Genomic DNA, 23,743 nt, shown 5'->3' with positions numbered 1-23,743 from the left:
AGATCTAAAACTAGATCTGACCATCACTATTTTAATATACAAAAATAGATTTTCCAACCAAGCAGTGGAAATGGAAAGTTGTTTTGGTATATTCAATGTGTTGGAGAGTTCTACCCTCAAATTACCAGAATCTCTCCTATATTAGGATACATGTTGATAGAATAACATTCAGTTAAGTTCAGTTGCTCAGTCGTGTCCGACTCTTCGCAACCCCATGCATCGCAGCACGCCAGCCCTCCCTGTCCATCACCAACTCCTGGAGTTTATCCAAACTCATGTCCATCGTGTCGGTGATGCCATCCAGCCATCTCATCCTCTGTCATCCCCTTTTCCTCCTGCCCCCAAACCCTCCCAGCATCAGGGTCTTTTCCAATGAGTCAACTCGTCACATGAGGTGGCCAAAGTACTGGAGTTTCAGCTTCAGCATAAGTCCTTCCAACGAACACCCAGGACTGATCTCCTTTAGAATAACATTATGACTGTCTTATTTTAAATTTTAATGTATTAGAGGTCTATGGTAAGGGAATCAATCTTGTAAACCTTCTTGTCTCCTTTACTTCTCTGTGCTTATCATCTTCCTGTGTTCAATGCTTTTTCAACTTCAATTTCTTTTTCCTTGACCCTCTTCTTGACTTTGTCTATTCTAACCTTCATGCCTACACCTCTCTCAGTGTGTATGAAACACACAAGGAAATAATGTGCATAACAGAATTACCTTGCTTCAGCAGAGTATTCACTGCTTTATTTATCTTGACAGGCACATTATTTGCCTCACACCATAGAGGCACACTTACCTTCTACTCGTTTTTTGTGAAGTGGAGGTCGTCCTTTCTTATTCCTTACTGAGGAGGTTTTGCTGCTGCTACTTCCACTGTTCACAGACATTCTGTCATCTTCACCGCCAGTGACTAAAGAATTTCTATAGGAGATGAGTGGAAGCCATACATCCTCTCTCCTTTCCATCATTTGTTCCGTAAGGAATTTTTCTAGGTATGAGTGACTAGAGACAGAACAGAAGCAGTCATTTTTATGGAAGCAGTTCATGCATCACTTATTTAATTTTTTTCACAACCTGAAATTCTCTTCTCTCTCTGAATAATCCTTAAAGATACACATTAAACTGTTCACAGTGGTTACCTTTAGAAAGACAGGGATTGAGAATTTAAGATTTTGCTTCACATTATCTCTGGAATAAGCAATGTATTACTAAGGGTGCATGTGTGTTTCTTCCTTTCTTCCTTTTTTTGTTTTTAAATACCAATGTTAAAAAAAACCCAGAAGTTTGGCTCAAAAAGGATACTGATTCTCTTTTAAAATGTTCAAACAGGGCAGGATTTCTAAAATGGTGGTGTGTGGAGAGCTGCATACCCTGTCCCCAGCAAAACCACCTTTTTGGTGGTAGATGTTGAGAGTGGGGGACGTTAGGGGGTCTATGGGATGGGAACTGTCTGTACCTTCCCCTCACATTTGCTATGAAGCTAAAACTGCTCTAAAAAAGTAAAGTTAAATAAAATAAATATGTTATATCACATGTTTTCCTCTTGGTCTAGAAGACTACATGGCCCAAGGCTGCCCTTCTCAGGAGCAATCAGGGAGGAAGCTTCTAAGCTGCTGGTCTCCTGACTGACCATGGGGCAAAGTAAACAATCTGAACTGTGACAGCAGCTTTTAAAAGGCACACACATATCCAACAGTAAAAGGTAAAAATCTAACTTGCTAATAAGGAAGTTTAAGCACAACCTTTGAGAGGCTGATACAGGTTAAATGATAAAAAACAAAGAATAAAGATCTGAGTAGGGACAGTAGAGGCTGCATACTGCAAGAGAAACAGACCTCACAGTTTGGTGATGCAGGTCTCTAAAGAAATAAACAACCAAGTAACCAATCACATCAATCTCTAGGGAGATAAAGAATGAACATCATGAGTAGATAAATTATTATCTCATGATGTATCATAAGTGCAATGTTATCTAAAATGGTCACTTTTCAACAAAAAATTATGAGACATGCAAAGAAATAGGGAAATGTAATCCATATACAGGGAAAAAAAACAACCAAGCAACAGAAAACCTGGCATAAGAACTAAAGAAAACAATGTCTAAAGAATTAAAAGTAAGCCCCATAGTAACACTATTTTTCATTAAATAGAGAACATGAATAAAAAGATAGAAATGATAAAGAATCAAATGGAATTTTGAAGTACAACAATGGAAATTAAAAATTCATTAAAGGTGCTCAACAGATTTGAGCTGGCAGAAGTCAATAATCTTGATCATATATCAATAGAGATTATGTAATCTGAAGAGCAGACAGAAAAAAAGTGAAGAAAAATGAACAGTGCCTGAGAGAAATGTGGGATATCATTAAACACACTGACATGTGTAATGGGAGTACCAGAAGAAAGGTGTAGAAGCAAACTTGAGGAAATAATAATAACTTCAGAATTTGATGAAAAACAATCAACACATCCTCAAAGCTCAACAAACTCTAAGCAGTATAAATACAAAGAGATGCACAACAAGACGCATCACAATGAAGATGCTGAATGCCGAAGGTTAAAAAATCTAGAAAGTAGTTAGAGAAAAGTAATCGATTACAAACAAGAGAATGCCAATAAGTGTAAAAGCTGACTTCTCATCAGACACAGTAAAGGCCAGAAGGCAGCAGGATTACATAGTCAGTATGCTAGAAGTAAAACACTATCAAACAAGAATCTTGTATCTAAAAAACTATACTTTAAAGGTAAAGAGGAAATAAAAACACTCTCAGATGGACAAAAGCGTATAGAGAATTTGTTGGTGGCTGACTTGCCTTACAAGAAATACTAAAGACAGTTCTTCAGGCTAAAAACAAACACACCAAAAAGTAATCTGAATTTATATGAAAAAATGATGAGTGTGGAAGAGTAATTACCAGTCATAAAGAACAATATAACTGCCTACTTATCTTTTCATTGATTTAAAAAGCAACTATATAAAACAATATGCACTACTGTGCTGTTGAGCCAATAACACAGAAACGTGTATTTAACAACGTACACAGAAAAGTGGGTGATGGCAAAGATGTATTGGAGTAAGGAAATGATATGAGATAGAGATGGAATATCACATCCACAATTAAGGAAGAACTGAAAAATATAATTAAGGACTGAAGGAATTAAAATGTTACAGTAGAAAATATCTATTTAATATAAAAGAAGGCAATAAAAGAGGGAAAAATCAAAGAGACATACAGAAAACGTTATCACTGGCAGAGACTGTTTTAAAACAAATAACATGATCTAATAACAAATAACATAACTAATAACCTCATTTTATTGTGCTTTGCTTTACTGCATTTTGCAGATACCTCAGTTTTTACACATTGAAAGTTTGCAGTAAGCCTGCACTGTCAGATGATGGTTAGTATTTTTAAGCAGTATGTGTTTTTAAAATGAAGGTATGAACACTGTTTATAAGACATACTGCTATCATACACTTAATATACTACAGTAGAGTGTAAATACAACTTTTCTATGCACTCACTGACAAACCGAAAAATTCATGTGACTTTATCACAATATTTTCTTGTGGTGGTGAGGAACTGAACCTATAATATCTCTGAGGTATATGCTGTCTACAAGAAACATACTTTAGATTCAAAGGCAAAAAAGATAGGAAGTGAAAGGATGGGAAAAGAAAGCTATACTATGCAAACAGTAACTAAAATAGAGCTGGAGTGGTTACACACTAGTATCAGACAAAATAGACTTTAAGACAAACTTTTCTAGGGACAGAGAAGGCGGTGGAGTTAAGAGTCAATCAATCCACCAGGGAGACATAACAATTATATATACAACCTAACAACAGAGTCCCAAAATACAAAAGCAAAAACTGAGGACAGAACTGAAAGGAGAAATAACAATTCAATAAAAATAGTTGGAGACTTCAATACCCCACTTGCAGTAATGGACAGAACTAACAGAAAATAGAAGACTATTATGTTATGAAGAAAACTATAAGCCAACTGGACTTTGATTTTATGGAAACAAGTCAAATACAAAAAAAACTAAACTATAACTAATATAAAAGGAAAGAGGAAAGTGTTCCACAATGGTTAAGCTAGTGTTCACAGATCTTTGAATAAGAGAATAAGAAATCATTCCCACTTGCAAATTCTAGGCTACTGAAAGGTAAGCAAAGAAAAACTATACAAAGTTTAAAAGAAAATTATAGTCCTTTAAACTATCAGAGCCTAAGTTATCAATGTAATTACATGATTAATTCCTTCAAAAATTGTAACACTTAGAATTATAACATGAGTGAAGTTGCTCAGTTGTGTCCCACTCTTTGCGACCCCATGGACTGTAGCCTGCCAGGCTCCTCTGTCCATGGGATTTTCCAGGCAAGAGTACTGAGTGGGTTGCCATTTCCTTCTCCAAGAATTATAATGGTGTCATGATAAAAACCACTTGTCCTACAATGTGCAACTTACACAGTCTTTTTGTCTTGCCGAAGAAGCTTAGATGAAAATTCACTTAGTACTTCTAGGAAAGCCAGATTAGGAGGTGGGTATTCTTGTCCTTTCTGATTTTGGTATTTAAAGGCAAATTCTATGCCATCCCTGAAATAAAAGAAAATATTGTCTTATTTTTCCAAATAGCTAGTATAGCTCTTCAATAGGCTATAATTAAAAAAAAATAGTTGGGACGACCCAGAGGGATGGTATGGGGAGGGAGGACGGAGGAGGGTTCAGGATGGGGAACACATGTATACCTGTGGCAGATTCATTTTGATATTTGGCAAAACTAATACAATTTGTAAAGTTTAAAAATAAAATTAAAAAAAAATAGTTGGGAAGGCAGCAAAATCATCACTGAGGGTAAAAATAAACTCAAATGGTAAAGTAATAATTTGCATGACATAGTCGCATAATAATATTTAATTTTAGTATTTATAGTGGAAAACAACTTATGTTGTGAAGTTATATTTCAAAACTTACATTGTAAAAGATAAAAAATAGCTATGTAGCCACAAAGCTAAATTTCTGTGTAGCTTTCAGAGGTAACAGAATACCCTGGAAAGATACAGAAATTGTCAGAAAATCTGGTTCTTAAGAGTTTTTGTAAGGTACTTAAAAACTTTTTTATCATTCAGTTTTCAATTATGAAATGAGGATGCACAGTGTTTTTAGATATATGTCTCCCACAACATTTTCTCACTGATAAGAGTGACGAGAATATTTTGTTAAAACTTTCCTTGAAAAGTCTAACATTTGTTACTTTAAAAAATTGATAATTGGCAAAACTAATACAATTATGTAAAGTTTAAAAATAAAATAAAATTAAAAAAAAATTGGTCAAATAATAGTTGTTTTTGGTAAGTTTCAGTAAACCAGATTGTGTATAACAGTGTCTATTTAGCTCACTTACTTGTGGAGTGTGGCAACTGCTTCTCGTGTCTTGATCTGGTCCAATCCGAATGTAAGGGCAAAGCGACGTGCCAATTCTTTAATGCCACTGACATGGGCAGATGTCCTATCTAGGTTGGGCCCTTGCTCTTGAACAAGTTCATTAAACAACTGGTAGAAAGAAAAAAAGAGGAAAAAGTTCATAGCTAAGAAATATTTATTTATTGTTAGAATAGGTAATACAATTTAAAAAATATTTAAAAGCCATATGGTAAGATACGTATTTCCCTTCTTGTATTAACAGTAGCCACACTTTCCCCTTCTCCAAGTCATCTACTATTATCTACTATTTCTCAAGCTCATTTTCATGCTAGTTGTGTGATTACATGCAAACCAGAATTTATTTTTCTACCAAAAGGAACATATTTTGGGTTGGGGAAAATGTTTACAAAAATATACTATGTATTCTTTTTGTTGTTTTCACAGGAATGGCAATATATAAAACGCAGGGTTCAGAACTTTGTTTCTCACTCATTACATCTTAGACAAGAACATTATGTAAAAGAAGATCATTAAGATATATGAAATGTTTTTTCCCATCCAATGACAAAATACACAAAAAATGTTCTAAAACTGAGTGATGGGATTTTATAATCACATACACATTACGTGTATTGCATCAAAATAACAGAATCAAAACTCTGGAATACTAAAGAATATAAAAGCCATCGTCATTCCGCCACCAAAGTTAGACACTTTACATGTATCTGCGTCCTCTTTTATTATGAGAGAATGAACAGTCCAAGCTCTGATCTGAAGCCACTCCCTGTTTATGTACTGGATCTCGCCTCCTTTACCGACTTAGTGGTTTGGTCCTGTGTACTGCTTTTTCCTGAATCATTAACTACTCCCTCTCTTAGATGCATGCATCTTAAAAAACAAACAACCCTAACTTCTTAATTCCATCTCCTCTGCCAATTACGGATGCATCTGTCACATTCTCTACCCAACGATCCTGAGAAATACTGTTTATATTTGTTTTCTTTACTTCCTCACCTCCCAATCTCTCAATTCACTCTAGGCACACCATTTCATTGAAATAGCTCTTATCTTCTATTAATTATGTTGTCTACCTTTTTAGGTTTCTTCAGCAATAGACTGGCTTAAACTATTTACTCTGCCATGACTAGAAAAAGCAGTTCTTCCAGAGATTTTCAAATTTATTCATGAGTAATTGTTTATAAATTATTTAATTTTAAAATGTTTTCAGAGATAGTTGTATAAAATAGCCTTAAACTCTAAAATTTACATTCAAAATAAATACAAAGAATGTATTTCACTGTATAAAATTCAAGGAATATCAAAGTAAAATTCTCTTTTCTCTTTCCCATTATATATCATTCTTCTCTCCAAAGGTAATCAATGTTAGGGTTAAAGTTTTGAAAGTTTTTTTTTAATCAATTTAGACACATTAATCGGAGAAGGCCCACTGCAGTACTCTTGCCTGGAAAATCCCATGGACGGAGGAGCCTTGTAGGCTGCAGTCCATGAGGTCACTAGGAGTCGGACACGACTGAGCGACTTCTCTTTGACTTTTCACTTTCATGCATTGGAGAAGGAAATGGCAACCCACACCAGTGTTCTTGCCTGGAGAATCCCAGGGACGGGGGAGCCTGGTGGGCTGCCATCTATGGGGTCACACAGAGTCGGACATGACTGAAGCGACTTAGCAGCAGCAGCAGCAAACACATTAATATATTTACACGTACATAAAGTTTTAATTTTCGTTTATATGGTATTGTACTATATTTTGTCCTGAAACTTGCTGTTCTTCACTTAATATTTTGTCTTACAATTTTTTAGCTATTTCAGAATAAGTTTATTTTACTAGTCCTATGTTGATGAACATTTAGAATCTTGCAATATTACACAGACTGTTGCAATAAAATGATCTTTCATATACACGGTTTTGTGCATACCTAAATGTATCTATGTAGATACCTAAGTAGGAAAAAACTGGTTCAAAAGGAATGTATATCTTAAACTTTGAAATATACTGCAAAATTATATTCCAAGAAGGTAGGAACAATTGCTTTCACAAAGGACCTTTTTCTTGCTGTATCTTTAACAATCACTGGTATATCTATCATTTTAATTCTTGCCAGTCTATTTGGCAGTGATAAATATCTCCTTGTTTCAATTTGTATTATATTAATTATTAATGATGTTTTTTTCACGTTTATTGCTTTTTAAGGAAAAGTTGTCTCTTCCGAAAAGTGGCTTTTTTCATTTGCTCACTTTTATATGGGATTTGTTTACCTTTATTACAGATTTGTAGGATTTGCTATGTATGATTAAAAATATTTTCCTATAATCTGTCATTGGTTTTTTAATTTTGTTCAGAGTGTTGGTTGATGTATAAAGCTGTTTAAGTCTATATTGTGGCTTCTCTCCTGGAGGACTTCCCTACTCCAGTATATAAAAATATCCTTTTATATTCTTTCAAACTTTTAATTTTATATATATATATAATCCACCTAGTAGTTATTTTGGCTACATGTTCAGTAGGGCTATTTATAGCCATTTCTCCAAATACATAGTCAATGGACCCATCACCTATTAAAAAGGAGGTGATCCTTTCCCCACTGACCTTTATCAAAGGCTAAATATATACATACATACATACATACATACATACATACATACCTATAGCCACTACTACCCCTCATCTCTACTTTAATACTAGGCATTTATTAGGAATCTTCCTTAGGAAATACATGTGACATATTTTCTTATTTGGATACTACTGTTGCCCCTTTTATTATTAAATACTTTTGAAATGTATTTTTATATTTGTTCTTTAAAAATGATCACTTTTAAAATATCCAATTTGGCATTTCATTTGGTCTAAGAGTAGATCACCTTAGGATTTCACCCATTTGAAATGTAAACTATAGGACTGTCTTCCTAAAGAAAAGACACATAACACATCTTTGTACCAGAAAGTATCCATAGTAATGTATTAATATAATGATCTAATTTAAATGAGGTAAGATAACTAGCATATAATAATAAGCACATGCCAATACTCAATAGTATTAATTCTACTCATTTCTTTTCCTTCAAATTTCTTACCTGCTGTAAACTGAGAATGAGGGTCTTGGCACACTGAATTTTATCAATTTGCCTAGTTTTACTCAATGTTTCCTTAATAATATCACCATAGTCATTGTAATACTGTAAGGAAAAGAAATACAGCTTTAAAACTGTTGACATTTCATGAGATAAAGAACAGGCTGGTGAAAAAAACGGAAAGGTGAGTAAAGACATGTTTAATTTTTCATGTTAAAAACCTAATGAGAGTTAAAAGATATTGTCTAATGTTAAATATATACACATTGGACATTTAAAATTATGAAATAAATAATAAAACTAGATAACTAGGAAATTCAAAGAGGAGAAGTGATATATGTGAGCAAAATTACTCATTCTTTACAACATGGATTCAACAGACACCACTTGTCCAGATCAAGAAACAGAACTCTGACAGAAACATCTTGAAGAACTAAAACCTAAACAGTCAAAATTGCTTACTTCTGGGGAGAGGGCCTAAACAAAGGAAGGGTAGATTACAATACAGATTTAACTTTTCATTAAATATTTTTGTGTACCCATTTCCCCCCACAATGTCTGTATTTTACTATTATATATAATATAAAAAGTAAAAACAGTGATTTCTTCAACAGTGATTGGGAAAATTTCAACTAATTTTATAATTCAATTTTTTGATACAGGATTTAAAGAGTTTTCCTTGTGAGTAAATAATTAGGAGAAACTCTGAGACTATTAAATCTGGATGTTATTTCCAAACTAAAGCCTAAAACCTATAAACTATGTAAAGAAATGAGTATATTAGCTTCAAGCAGATGGATATATTTCTATGATGGGAGGTGCAAAAAAAAAAAAAAAGGGGAAAGCAAAAGAAGGGGAAATATCTCAAAAGAATCATCTTTTCAGTGCAATTAAAAATTATCTCAGTGCAGATAAGAAGAAAAAGATATATGAGAACACTAAAGTAGTTCAACAGGTAAATCAACAAAAATTCAGATTTTTAATAATCACATAGAGAAATGAGGCAAAAAGCCAAATAGACAAGGATATATAAAGAATAGTAAACAGCAATTAAAATATTATAAAAGATTAAAGCCTATAATGAACACAGGTGTGTAAAAACTGCTAAGGATGATAAAAGTTTGGATAAAGCCTGTTTCTTGAACCCAAGATAGTACTGCTGAGGGACGACAAGGAAAACCATGGTAAGCTCATATTCATCCAACCAAGTCCTATTTAGATATTACTATTGGAAGCCTGCCCTAGTTGCTCACTTAAGTGTCTATATATCTGTGCTTGCTTTGTAATTTATACATCTATCACCACAATAATCATGCTGAGGTTTTGTTTTACATCTAGTGGAAAGAGTTAAGCTTTAAGTTAGAGAAATCAAATGTCAGTTTTTGCTACTTTAATAGTTGTGTGACCTTTGAAAGTTACTTTGCTTCTCTGAGCCTTGATTTCCTTTTCTATAAATGTTGATTTCCTAAATCACAGTTACTGCAGTCAACAAAGATAATATAAAAGCCTTAGAGCAGTCTCTTGAATGTAAATGGCATAGAACACAGGCAGCTATTCATTATTAGCATGTTATATAATGTTTACATTTCAGTTTCTCTGTAATCTAGAACTGCCATACTACAGAAATTGTATCTTATTTAAACCTCTGGCTACCAACATAGTACTCACATGGGAGTTGTCTAGCAAAATATTTAGTTACTGTGTCATAACTAGAATGGAGCCCAAACATGGACAAAGACACAAGTGAATGAATGGCATACACAATATTCTGAACATGGGCAAAATAAAATACTGTCTCTGACATAAAAACAAGGCAAAAATACATACACCGATAAGTATGCCTGTTAGGTTTTATCATAAAGATTTTTGAGGACTACTTTTTTTGAGTGTCAGAAACAAAATGGAGCTTCTGGGAAGAGCAGCCAGGAAGTCGGAGACTTTAGAATGGTGTAAAACTCTCAACATCTCCTTACCTCCTGCAGGAAAAAAATCCCAAATTCTCACACAACATATACGGTCTAACCTCATTTAATATCTTTAAATCTTACCTCTAGCTCCATTCTCATAAGCAATCTATGTTGCTGTATCAAATTACTTGCATTTTCCTCAATTTCCTTTGTCTTTGTACAGGTAGTCCAATGTGCCTGAAAGCCCTTTAACTAGTTCTTTGCTTGACTAATGAATGCTTCTCATCTCAGACTTAGTTCAAAAGGCATGTCTAATGGTTTTCATTAACCCTCATATTTCTTAAGAGTGTATCTATTTTATATATTTCCAGGAACCCCTATACATATCTCTCTACACTGCAGAAATGCAACTGTCTAATCACTTGATTGTCTCCAGCTTTAGACCACTTTGGAGTAGGAATTTAAAAATCTTTGTTAACTTTAGTGCCTGGCAGGTAGCATTGTAGGCACACATATAAACGTATCTGGAGAGATGTCATAGGGAAGAGAGAGTTTTCTTCCATAAGAAGTGTCCATGGCTTTAAGAAAATAAAACAGCATTCTTTCTTATAAATGTAAGGAACTCCTACTTAATGGAATTGATATAATGGTATAGAGTGATAAAAAACTCATAAAAAAGAGAAATTTTAAATATGTCAGAAAACCATCAATAATATTTAGGTAAAAGCTGTCAATTTTAGCTTGCTCACTACTCTTTCGTTTTTAGTTGCAAACTTCTAAGGCACTTAGGTGGAATGAGAAAAACAAGAATATGAAGCTACTACCTTAATCAATCAATAAATGTCCTTGACCCATTAAAAAAAAGACTATCAAACTATACCTTCATGTAGTGTTTAAAGATGTCTGCAGCTGCATGCATGTCAACAATATCATAGATGATAAGTTTGCTGAAGGCAGCAAGTAGATTCCTTCTCTTGTGTAAGGCCTCAATTTTATTAGCTTCATCTTCTTCATCACCCTCTAACCACAGAAAATAAATTAGTTATGAACTTTGGCCCTTTATCCAAGGTAAAACATTGTAGACAATCTGTAGAACAAATAACTAGGATATAACTTTACAAATAGGTACAATTTAGTTTTAGATAGGATAAAAATTATTAGCCGTACTGATTATTTTAGGGTGCTACACTTGGTTACATATTTATTAAACACTAGGCACTAAGTTTCTAGGAGATTATCATAGCAAAGACTAGTTAGAGAAGCAAACCATATATAGGTTTTTTCCTTATACTTTTGTCATAACAATACTGTTGTCCTTTTACCTGAATATTCCTTATGTGCTAATCTATTTCTACAGAGAAGAAATTTATAGAAAAATTTAAGACACAGGGAAAAGTTTTCTTTTAGAAACATATATGGGGAGGAATGGAAATTACATGAAGGAGTTAGTTTTCAGTTCTTGTCTTAAATGTGGTTACATTATAAGCTGAGAAATAAAGTATATTTTGCAAACCATGTTATGTACATACACATTTTTAAAAACAAATCATTATCAAATGCTTTCAAACAAGTGGTGTTTATTCCTCATTTTTTAGATTCTCAGGTTTATCTATTTCTAATCCCCCTCAAAATATCTCCACAAGTCTCAGACGATAAAAGATGACACAGTTGTTTCAGGTTCTGTACTGACCCTCTCATGTCTTGGCCTGCCCTTATTTAGGGACAGTGTTCTTTTTCTCTTCTTCACAAGTGTATTCATAAAATAACTTATTCTCAACTTCTCTCTTCCCTTTCTATTACCTGGGCCTGCTGTGAAGCATCAGTGCTTTTGGAAGTTGGAAATCTTTTTGCTTAGGACAAGTAGCAGGTAAATATTGTTTCCTGAGATTAACATGAACTCAGAGATCCTTTTTTCACAGTCTAGTATTTTCTAAAATGTTCTGTTAAATAAAGAACATTCCAATAGCACCAGGTAGATCTGTGGATTTGATATGCCATGGATCTTACTTAAGAGAGCTTAAATCATCTATTTCACAAATAACCTATTTTATATAGTATTTATTTATAATTATTTATATTCAGTCTTATTTTGCTAAGTTTTCATTCTGCAGGCTCAGAACAATTTTGACTGGTGAGGTTTCATAATATTCTCTTAGAGTTTAGTATCTTAGAGTAACATTTTGTTAATTTAAGTAATATATGATCACTCCTCAGGAACAGAAAGGAACTCAGATGCTTTTCTTTAGAAAATTGTGAACCTGGAAGCAGTTCTATTAGAAAAAAAATCTATCTTGAACATACATTTCAAACATGTGGGAAATGACAAATGTACACAATTATCCATTATAGTATAGCTTAGGATAGCAGAAGACTGGAAACTAGTCAAATACCAATCAATATGAGATGAATAGTATAAATTATGCTATATTTAAATAATAAAATACTGTGTAGCTATTAGAATTAGAATAAGGAACTCTGTACTTAGTGATGGGGAAAGGTCTCTAAGGTACTATGTTAAAGGAGAGACACTTCACTGTGCATATTATTATTCTTGATTTCTGACTTATATGAATGTATTAACTTTTGTTTAAAAGAGAGAAATTGTAGTATTTTTTAGGACTGAATTGGAAACTTTCTTCAATCTCTTGGGGTTGTTAAGACAAGATCAATATTGACAAGATGATAGCTGCAAATACCCATGCTCTGGTTCTCCTCATCTTGGTCAATGAAAACATGATCCATCACAAAACTGAGGAGTTCAGACTGAAGTCCAGTATCTGGATTAAACACCAAAGGCTGAAGGCCCTCCCTGCCACCTGTCATTAATTGGTGGCTAAAAATCATCAAAAGATCACAGAGTAGCATGAAAGCCTGAAATGAAAAGGAAATTCATCAGTAAAACATTGTACAATAGTAACTACAAATGAAAATATACTAAATTACACGCAGTTCAGTAATGGTACCATAACAGAAACGCTAAGTATTCAAATTGCAGCTACTTAAACTATTTTTTAATTTGGCTGTATTAACTTAAAACGATTAAGAGATTTTTGACTTGAACTTATAAAAAATGAACTGAATTCAACTCTGGAAACACAAAATTGAATTACTATATTAATGACAGAGAGTATAAGTCAATCGTATACTGCATAAGCAAAAAAATAAGCACAAATCTTAAGATAAACTGTATAATTCAATCAATTACAATATAGTACACTACATCTGTAAGTTACCATTTTGGATTCTTCTTTTAATAATCTACTGTAAAACAAAATTCTGAACCATAGGTTAAAGTTGGATTCAAGATCATTCACTTAAAAAACAGTGATGCAAAGCTTCCCAACAAATGTATTCACATAAAGAACTTTCAATATATTTTCCCATAGAGAATACATTAAGGTTATATTGCCACATTTATCCTATTTAATGGATGGTACAAAATGAACTTGTGTCATTAATTTACTGTTATGGAATAACTGAGGGCTCTTACACTCTAAAACAATCCATTCACCCCCCTCTAAAAACTGACTTCTGTGGAAAACACAATTTTGGTATAAATTTGGAGATGGTTGTATACTTGGCCGTTTACCTCCAGCAAGAATCATGGAAATTCATGCTATAAGTACATTACCATGAAATACATAAATTTAGAAACAAGTCACTTGAAAAGAGGAGAGCATGAAAGGAATCTAGGGAAATGTATATTTTTAACTGAGGCCATACTTCTGCATGTCACCAAACAGTGATGATGCAGAAACACTGAATTTCTGGCTTAAGTGTCCTGAGTTCGGTACTTTTAGATAGCACTGGTTAAGTTCAGAAAATTTAGAGAATAAGGTTTAGGAAAGATAATCTCTGTTCCCATTTTAAGTTAGACTATGCTGATAATAAAGAAGAGACCTGTGATACCCTATTTGTAAGATGAGTTAGCACAGGGTAAGTACTATTCTATTCTTTAACTAGATATAGACTTTCTAGTTGAACATCATAATAAAAAAACAGCATGGAAAAGATATATCTTTTTTTTTTTTTTTTGATAGCTCTTCCTAATAGAACAGTTTTAGCTTACAAAATCACTTTGTGAAAACGGTATTGCCTTGGGCTTCACTTTGACTGTCTTTGGTCTACACCCCTTGCCAAGGGGTTAGGAGTCTGTTGGTCCAGTGGGATATGCCCATCAGCACCCCAACTTTACATCTCTGTCCAGGGGCAGGGATTCAGGAACTCCCTGCCCTCACAGACTGGATTCTGCTATAAGGGGCTGCACAGGCATCCTTCTGAGACACAGGTATCCCCAGTGTGTACTCCTAGGCCCCAGGATAGTTAAGGAACAACTTGTTTAAGGAAGTGATGCTGATAGTTTGGATATGTGGGTTAAACTGTTCACATGCATATGTGAGAAGTTCTAACTGGTGTGGGAAAGAGCTGAAGGTAAGATGAGAAGAAAGTGAACCCTAAGCCAGCTCCCATTCTGGTACAGAATCCTCAGGTTCTGGTATAGAATTCTTAAGAATCAAGAATTCTAAACTTAAACCTGACCTCACTTGCCAAGGTACAAAGATGTATAACAAGTTTGTTAGCTTACTTTATAACTTAACTATTTAGCATCTATACTCTTGTCCCAGGTCCCATAAGATAAACTACATGCTAAGAACTGCCATAAAAAATTACACCTTAAAAAAATTTACATCTTCTTATGCTTCTTCAATGCATTTGAATTATTTATATTGAGGGCTCTTAACTGACAATCTCTTACCTGTTCCTTCACTGGAGTATTAACATTAGATAGGCACTGCTGGCAAACAGCCAGAAAGGACTTCACTGTTTTCCTCAATACCAACAAGTCCTCCTGTAAGACACAAATTTGCAAGCACGAATTACAGTATTCTTGAAAACTGAAGAAATAATAAATGGAAAATAGCCAAACCAGTTTATTGTTAAGGAAATTCATAAAATCAAATTTATCACTGGGAACCAAATCATAATTTCCTAGTTATCCTAATGGAAGGGGCAGTGAAACCAATAATCCCAAATACTCTGTTCAATTTTGCTTTGGAATGCTCAGTATGATTTCCTCCAACATATTTCCTTTATAAATATGGTTTACTTGGGCTGGTATTAAAATTGATAGTCATTCCTATTACAAATACTAGATGTAGTAAAATGAGGAAGTGCAGCAGCATCGGGAAAAAAACCAATTAAGCAGTAAACATGTACTGAATTTTTTCCATATTCTCAGCACTCTGCAAAATGTCAAGGCAAAGAGATAACTTTAAGATAGTGTTCATGTTCTCAAAGAGTTAATATTTTAGCAGGGAGTTAGATCAATCATAGAGTAATTAATTGTTTAATTTTTTGGTATCAACTCTAATTGTAGCAGACAGACATGGCTGAGTTGGGGGCAGCTTCATAGAAAGATGAGCTTTAATCCAAGATTGGATAGGTGAATAGGATTTAATCAGATAGCCATATTACAATATTCAATATCAAACACTGGAAAACTATAAAAGGAAATTTAAATTTATCAAGTCCCTATAAAGTGCCAGGCACTGGTAAGAGGGCTGTTGTATAATTTAATATTTATATTGATTATAAGAAGTAGTTATTATTAGCAAAGATGAAAGCAGGACTGTCTGATATCAGAGCTCACATTCTTTTCACTAATAAGCAAGATGCATGCAGATAACTCAGTATTATATTGATATTTAAAATAGTAATGAAGAGTAATTAAATGAGCATAGGCTTGTATAGAAATCACTTTTAAAAAGTATTCTATGAAACAAAGATTCTTTAAGCTTCTCTATTTTGCATAGTTGACAGTACTATTTCCTTTTTGGAATCTTCACATCCCAAATAATACTTCAAAAATTACATATATTTCCTTTTGCTAAAATGAGTGCAGTATTTAGAAGGAATAAGACCCTCTTGCGCAGAGTATTAAAAAGGACACTGTCTCTAGAAACTTTAATGTTCCTGTAGATTAACATCCAACAATCAAACCTCAACATTCCTTGATCTTCTTTAATTTCAAAGACTCATAAAGCATCAGGGGAAAGAGACAAGAGTAGGCAGTCACAAAAGAATTTAAGGAGTCCTTACATTGGAAAGCTTAACCCAGAGTCAAGAGCAGTCACAGCAGGGTTGCCAAAAAGAGTTCTGAACAACTAAAAATCATCTACCTATAAGGAAAGGTGTTCCAGAGGGCACAGAATGTTCAAAAGCCTGGAGGTGCTTTTGAGAGACTACTGTTAATTTATTGCAGTTGGGGTGCAAATGGGAGGAGAGTGGTGAGAGAAAACTGAAGAGAAAGAGGACCCATTTCCATTTAAATGGAATACAACTTAAAATGCCATGTTAAATTATTTGGCTATTATCCTGTCAGCAATAAGGAGTTAATGAATAAGGATTTTTATCATGAAGTTGCTAAAAATTTATGCTAAGGAATCATACTCTAAGGAAAAGGGAGAAAGATGTAAAATAGTAAATAAACTCTTAATAGTATTAATAATAAATACAGTCTTCTCTTGAGGGTTTATTATGTACCAAATGCTGTGTTCTAAGGGGCATGGTGAAGAGCAGGGAAGCTGGCATGCTGCAATTCATGGAGTTATTAAGAGTCCAACTGAGCAACTGAATGAACGACGATGAACAGGCATAAATTTAAGTCTTACAATCAGCCTATGAAGTAAGTGATTAATATGCCTATATTACAGAGGAGGAAACTGAGGTTCAGAGCATCTGCAGATTTTAAGTGATAGAGTAAGGATCCATACCTAGTGCCATCTGACTCTAAAGCCTATGCTTCAAACCATCATCCTACAGTTCATCATATATTAACAGACACCATAGGAATAATCTGAAAATAAAATATTGGGCCTAAAAATAAAATGCTGTCAGTAAAGATGTTAACCTGGTGTAGAGAAATTAAAGCAGAAGAATTGATAGCATTTAGGAGCTATCAGGAACAGAGGATGTTGATGTGACTCCTAATTTCTAGGTAGTTGCCTACTAGATAGATTATGGTATAAGTCACCAAGATAGTTAATACAGGAACAAATGCTAAGGTAATAAGTTTGGCTTTAGGGATGCTGATCTGCAAACCCTGAAAGATATCGTTAGGTAGTGAGAATAGGAAAAAGAGGTCCAAAATGGCGGTGGGTAAAAGACAAGGAAGGGAAAAGCCTGCAAAAATAGAACAAACGAAGGAGTGAGGACCTTAGGTAAAACAAACAGCCCTCCTGGGTAGCCCAGTTTACATAGGGCAGGCTCAGGGGGAAGAAAGAAAACAAAGAGAGGAGCAAACCTGAGGCTAGGGCTTTTCTTTTCTCGTATTTTGGGTTGGACCACCCTCACACCTCCAGGACGTATTTTCCTTTGCTTGCCAGTAAAACTGAGCTATAACACTGGTCCATTCATCACTTCAAATTTTTGCTGCGACTGAGGAAATTACATGGAGAATGCTTAAAATTCTCCAAGCCAGGCTTCAGCAATATGTGAACCGTGAAATTCCAGATGTTCAAGCTGGTTTTTAGAAAAGGCAGAGGAACCAGAGATCAAATTGCCAATATCCACTGGATCACTGAAAAAGCAAGAGAGTCCCAGAAATTTTTCTGGAATTATTTCTCCTTTATTGACTATGCCAAAGCCTTTGACTGTGTGGATCACATGGGCATACCAGACCACCTGACCTGCCTCTTGAGAAGCCTGTATTGCAGGTCAGGAAGTAACGGTTAGAACTGGACATGGAACAACAGACTGGTTCCTAACAGGAAAAGGGGTACGTCAAGGCTGTATATTGTCACCCTGCTTATTTAACTTCTATGCAGAGTACATCATGAGAAACACTGGGCTGGAGAAGCACAAGCTGGAATCAAGATTGCCAGGGGAAATATTAATAATCTCAGATATGTAGATGACACCACCCTTATGGCAGAAAGTGAAGAGGAACTAAAGAGCCTCTTGATGAAAGTGAAAGAGGAGAGTGAAAAAGTTGGCTTAAAGCTCAACATTCAGAAAACTAAGGTCATGGCATCTGGTCCCATCACTTCATGGCAAATAGATGGGGAAACAGTGGAAAAAGTGGCTGACTTTATTTTTCTGGGCTCCAAAATCACTGCAGATGGTGATTGCAGCCATGAAATGAAAAGACACTTACTCCCTGGAAGGAAAGTTATGACCAACCTAAACAACATATTAAAAAGCAGAGACATTACTTTGTCAACAAAGATCCATCTAGTCAAGGCTATGGTTTTTCCAGTATTCATGTATGGATGTGAGAGTTGGACTATGAAGAAAGCTGACTGCCGAAGAATTGATGCTTTTGAACTGTGGTGTTGGAGAAGACTCTTGAGAGTCCCTTGGACTGCAAAGAGATCCAACCAGTCCATCCTAAAGGAGATCAGTCCTGGTTGTTCATTGGTAGGACTGATGTTGAAGCTGAAACTCCAATACTTTGGCCACCTCATGGGAAGAGCTAACTCATTTGAAAAGACCCTGATGCTGGGAAAGATTGAGGGCAGGAGAGAAGGGGACAATGGAGGATGAGATAGTTGGATGGCATCACCGACTCAATGGACATGGGTTTGGGTGGACTCCGGGAGTTGGTGATGGACAGGGAGGCCCAAGCATGCTGCAGTTCATGGGGTTGCAAAGAGTCTGACACGACTGAGTGACTGAACTGAACTGTAACACTGGTCCGCCCATTGCTTCCAGTTTTGTTGCGGTGAGACAGAACCAAGGAAATTACACACTCCCAAGACAATATCCTATTAAAGATGTCTAAAAGTCAGCTGGATGAGTTCAAAGTCCACAGTAAAGGATCTGAGCAAGAAGAGATTTGGGAGGCCTCAGCATTTAGAAACAATGGAAGTAGATGAGACCGTTAAAAAGAGAATATGTAAATAGGGCTGACAAAAGTACCCTGGGGAACACCAAAACTTAACAGACGGATAAGAAAGAAAGGCATATGAAGAAATCTAAGAAATAGTCTGAGAAGTAGGAACAAAATTAGAATATGGCATCCCAGAGGTAAGAAAAGGAAACATTTAAAAATGAGTAGAATTGAGACTTCGTTGGTGGTCCAGTGCTTAAGAATTCACCTGGAGCACTATACCTTAAATAAACCACTGCAGGAGATGTGGATTTGATCCCTGGTCAGGGAACTTGGATCCCATAGGCTGCAGGGAAACCAAGCCTCGTACCACAACTACAGACAGGCCTGAGCACCACAACAAAAGATCCTGTGTGCTGGACTGAAGATCCCCCATGCAATGAAGATCCCACCTGCTGCAACTAATACCCGACACAGCTAAAAAATAAACAAATAAATAAAAATATTAAACAACAATAATGAATGGAATAGTTTAATGATGACAAATGTCACCAAGAGAAAAGAAAAGGACTTGAAGGTGTTGCAAGAATAAAGCAACAATGTTATGAGTGACCTTGGGGAGAACACTTTCAAATGGATTGTTGTTTAGTTGCTAAGTTGTGTTCAACTCTTTTGTGACTCTGTGGACTGCAGCACACCAGACTCCTCTCTCCATGAGATTTCCCAGGCGAGAATACTGAAGTGGGTTGCCATTTCCTTTTCCAGGGGATCTTCCGACCAAGGAATCATACCCATTTCTCCTGCATTTACCACTGAGCCACCAGCAAAGCTCTTCAAAACAATTCTGTTGTTGTTGTTCAGTTGCTAAGTGGTTCAGTTGCTAAGTGGTGTCTGACTCTTTGGACTGCAGCACACAAGGCTTCACTGTCCTTCACTATCTCCTGGAGTTTGCTCAAATTCATGCCCATTGAGTCAGTGATGCTATCTAACCATCACCTGTCGTCCCCTTCTCCTCCTGCCCTCAATCTTTCCCAGCATCATGTTCTTTTCCAATGAGTAGGCAGGTTCTTTGCATCGGGTGGCCAAAGTACTGGAGCTTCAGCTTCAGCATCAGTCCTTCCAATGAACACCCAGGACTGATCTCCTTTAGGATGGACTGGTTGGATCTCCTTGCAGTCCAAGGGACTGTCAAAAGTCTTCTCCAGCATTACAATTCGAAGGGATCAATTCTTCCCAGGTGGCACGAGAAGTAAAGAATTTGCCTGTCAATCCAGGAGTCACAGAGATGCAGGCTCTCTCCTTCGTTTAGGAAGATCCCCTTGGAGTAGGAAATGGTAACCTACTCCAGTATTCTTGCTTGGAAAATCCCATGGATAGAGAAGCTTGGCGAGCTACAGTCCATGGGCTCACAAGGAGTCAAACATGACCGAGCACACACACTCATTCAAAGGAATTAAAAGGGCTTTAAACGGCAATGGTAGAAAGGATAAGAAAGCAAGCAACTCTTTCAAAAAAGTCTGACTGTAAAAAGTGAGAGAAAAATAGGACAGCTACTGGAGAGGTCTTTGGGGGTCTTTGTTGTCCTTTTCAATAGAAAAGATTTGAAATGTTTGTTGAATAAATAACTGAAAGAAAAACAAAATGCAGGCCATGCTATGAACTAGTTTAGACCTTAGAGAAACTGTATCTCAGGATTACAGATTTTAAAAATTTATAAACAAAAGGGTTGAAATATGTATTCTCTGAGGTTCTATGGCATTCTGTGAATCTGTTGAATTAATCTAGGCACTCAAATGAGAACATACAGGTGCTAACTGGTAAACCTAGTATTCAAAGGATGAATGTTCACTCTTCCTGCTGGTACCTAAAACAGTGTTTGGCACATGGGCAGATATATAGTAAATACTTGCTGAATAATATCCAAGTACACATAATACAGCTGATAGCACAATCCGAGAGACAAATAAATGTGTTCATTTTACTGCACAATAAATATAGTTAAAAATGATGCCAGGAGGCATTAATGCTCCTTTATTCCCTTAAATTTCATGGTTACTGTGCAGTTTGAAGCAGTCTAGGGAATCAGCTATTGCTGGAGTTGGAGACAAAAGATTCCTTTAAAGGTCAGTCATAAAGCAGATGTGCCTTATATAAAATGATTACTTGCCAATCCATCTGAGAAGTTGTAAATTTAACATCACAACTAGGTAAGCAACCTACTGATTGCTTACTAATCAGCAGTAGCATTTTAAGAATGTAGAAATGGAAAACAACTAAGGAAATAGAAGCTTTTTTAGCAGTAAGTTTAGCATAGATTTGGATAGAACTTTAATATTCAGTGCTCAAGAAAGTTAACTTAATTGTAATCAGTTAGAACCCACTGAGAGAAGTTTAAGTACCAACAATTTTAGGTAAACAGGCACAGATACTGTATATTTAACAGAGGTAGCTAATCTCAAATAGTAAATTCCTCTGAACAGCTGAGAACAAAATTTTAGTTCTTTTGGATTTCAGAACACTGTGCTTTATTTATTCATCCTATAATTTTCCTACAAACCTCATTATGCTAGCATCTCACACTACATAAAGTTAACATCTATTGGCAGTTACTGTGTACTAGGCACTAATCTAAGCTTCTCACATATTAATTCAACTGTGACGTGTATAGATATTATCACTTCGATTCTACAAATGAAGAAACAGGCTCAGAAATGTTAAACGCAGACCCAAAGACAAAGCTTTGTCTTTGTGAGGCAGTAAATTAATCAGAACAGTTTGCCTCCAGAGTCTATAGTCCTAACCATTTTGCTATAGTGACTTTTTATAATGCAGGAAAATTAATATACTGAAGAAACAGGCAGCATTATGGAGCTAAGAAATATAAAACTCAAATTACTCAAAAAGTATTATAAACAAAAACGCAGGTCAACCCAAAAGACACTGAAAAAGAACAACACATGAGCTAACTTATCTGTAATAGACTGTAATTTTAAGTGACTAAAATTTTTAGGGAGTGCTTCTAACACTCTGAACATGATGGGATTTCTATTTAAATTCTTTCTAGCCAGAGTATTTGCATTATAGTGATAAAAACTGAAGGCAGAGTTAGAACAGTAATCTCTTCTCTCAGTCCATATAAGAGAATGTAGACTAAGAATACAGTGCCTCCTTTTAAATGCTTTTCCCTAGATGAAACCAGTATTTTCTTTTATTTTCAGAAAGCAGCTTGGGGTTAAAAGCACTTTTCCTAAAGTAGTTATGGAAAGGAATTCAAAAGAGTCAAGTGAAAAGATGACACTGAGATTTAAATTATAATATCTTGGCTATGTTCTTTTATATGCATTTTGCAAGTTGCTTCACTAAGAGAAGCTTTTGCTTCCCTGTAGATTTAGTGAAACCAAGAATCAGAAGATTGAAACCCAATATACTCAAATGTGAAAGGGCTAAAAGACCTTCAGTTTTTCAGTGATTTATTGTTAAAAATAAAAAGAAATCTCTCTTAATGAACTAACATGATGTTTTGAAAATATACCCTAGTCAGCAAAATCTCAACAAAGAAGAGCCCCAAATAAGGCTGGCACAATTAAGATGGTGGACTTATCATATAAACTATATTAGAAGTTTTCTTAAAGGTACAAAGGCTCAAACTTGACTTACCCTAATATCTTGGGATGAAAAATGTAGATTGTCCTTTAAGAGCCAAGTATCTCAACATGATTATAGTCAGTGAGGCAAGATAAGGGTTTAATTCATAAACACACAAAACATGAAGATCCTGACAGATTTTTTGTTTTTCGGTCATACCACAGGGCATGTGGGATCTTAATTCCCTGACCATGGATCAAACCGGCACCCCCTGAATTGGGAGGCAAAGTCATCCACTGAACTCCCTGGAAGACCCAAACAGGCAGATTTAAATGGGTGATTTCCTTTCATTTTTGCATCATAATTTTATGTGTCTAGAGGCAGACTACATTTGGCTGCCCTTTTATCCACAACTATGAAATATGATTTAGATAATCATAGAAACTGAAGCCATGGAAAAACTAGCAATAAATATCTAAAACTAGTTCAACATTATCTGACAATTATACATTTTCAGAGTGTGCAGAAGTAAAATATGGGAAGTTGTGAAATAAGGACCTAGATCAGGCCAAAGATCTTAGAATATGAGAATAAAGCCTGTTAAGAATTTAGTGAAACATTTTTTGTGATTAAAAAATGGGGCATGAAACTAAGCTAGTTAAAAACAAGACCAAGGGGTTACTCTACTAGGCCAGGTACTGGCAAAACTTTTGGGTAAAGGGTCAGATAGTAAATATTTTAGGGTTTGTGGGTCATAATGTCTCTGTTACAGCTACTTAAGTTTGCTTTTTGAACAAGAAAGCAGCACATAAATGAATGAGCATTGTTGTGTTTCATTAAAACGTTCCTTACAAAAACAGGTGTCTAGTCAGATTTGCCCCATGGGCTATACAGTTTGTCT

General features: G+C 35.2%; 1 protein-coding gene across 3 annotated transcripts in view; it reads right to left on the bottom strand.

Annotated features, from left to right (window-relative positions):
• Positions 1-23,743, bottom strand: part of STAG1 (stromal antigen 1) — a 504,783-nt gene that overhangs the window by 10,232 nt on the left and 470,808 nt on the right. For all 3 annotated transcript variants that reach the window (XM_027545437.1, XM_027545440.1, XM_027545439.1), the window contains 7 exons: positions 15,184-15,276; positions 13,124-13,298; positions 11,308-11,447; positions 8,524-8,625; positions 5,411-5,559; positions 4,474-4,602; positions 795-1,000 (listed from right to left, as the gene is read on the bottom strand). In XM_027545437.1, the coding sequence (XP_027401238.1) occupies positions 795-1,000; positions 4,474-4,602; positions 5,411-5,559; positions 8,524-8,625; positions 11,308-11,447; positions 13,124-13,298; positions 15,184-15,276 (994 nt within the window). The remainder of the gene's footprint in view (positions 1-794; positions 1,001-4,473; positions 4,603-5,410; positions 5,560-8,523; positions 8,626-11,307; positions 11,448-13,123; positions 13,299-15,183; positions 15,277-23,743) is intronic.

The sequence above is a fragment of the Bos indicus x Bos taurus genome, chromosome 1 (assembly GCF_003369695.1).
Source record: "Bos indicus x Bos taurus breed Angus x Brahman F1 hybrid chromosome 1, Bos_hybrid_MaternalHap_v2.0, whole genome shotgun sequence".
Classification (NCBI taxonomy): Eukaryota; Metazoa; Chordata; class Mammalia; order Artiodactyla; family Bovidae; genus Bos; species Bos indicus x Bos taurus.
Note: the sequence above shows the minus strand (reverse complement) of the source record. Positions and strands in the feature narration are given on the sequence as shown.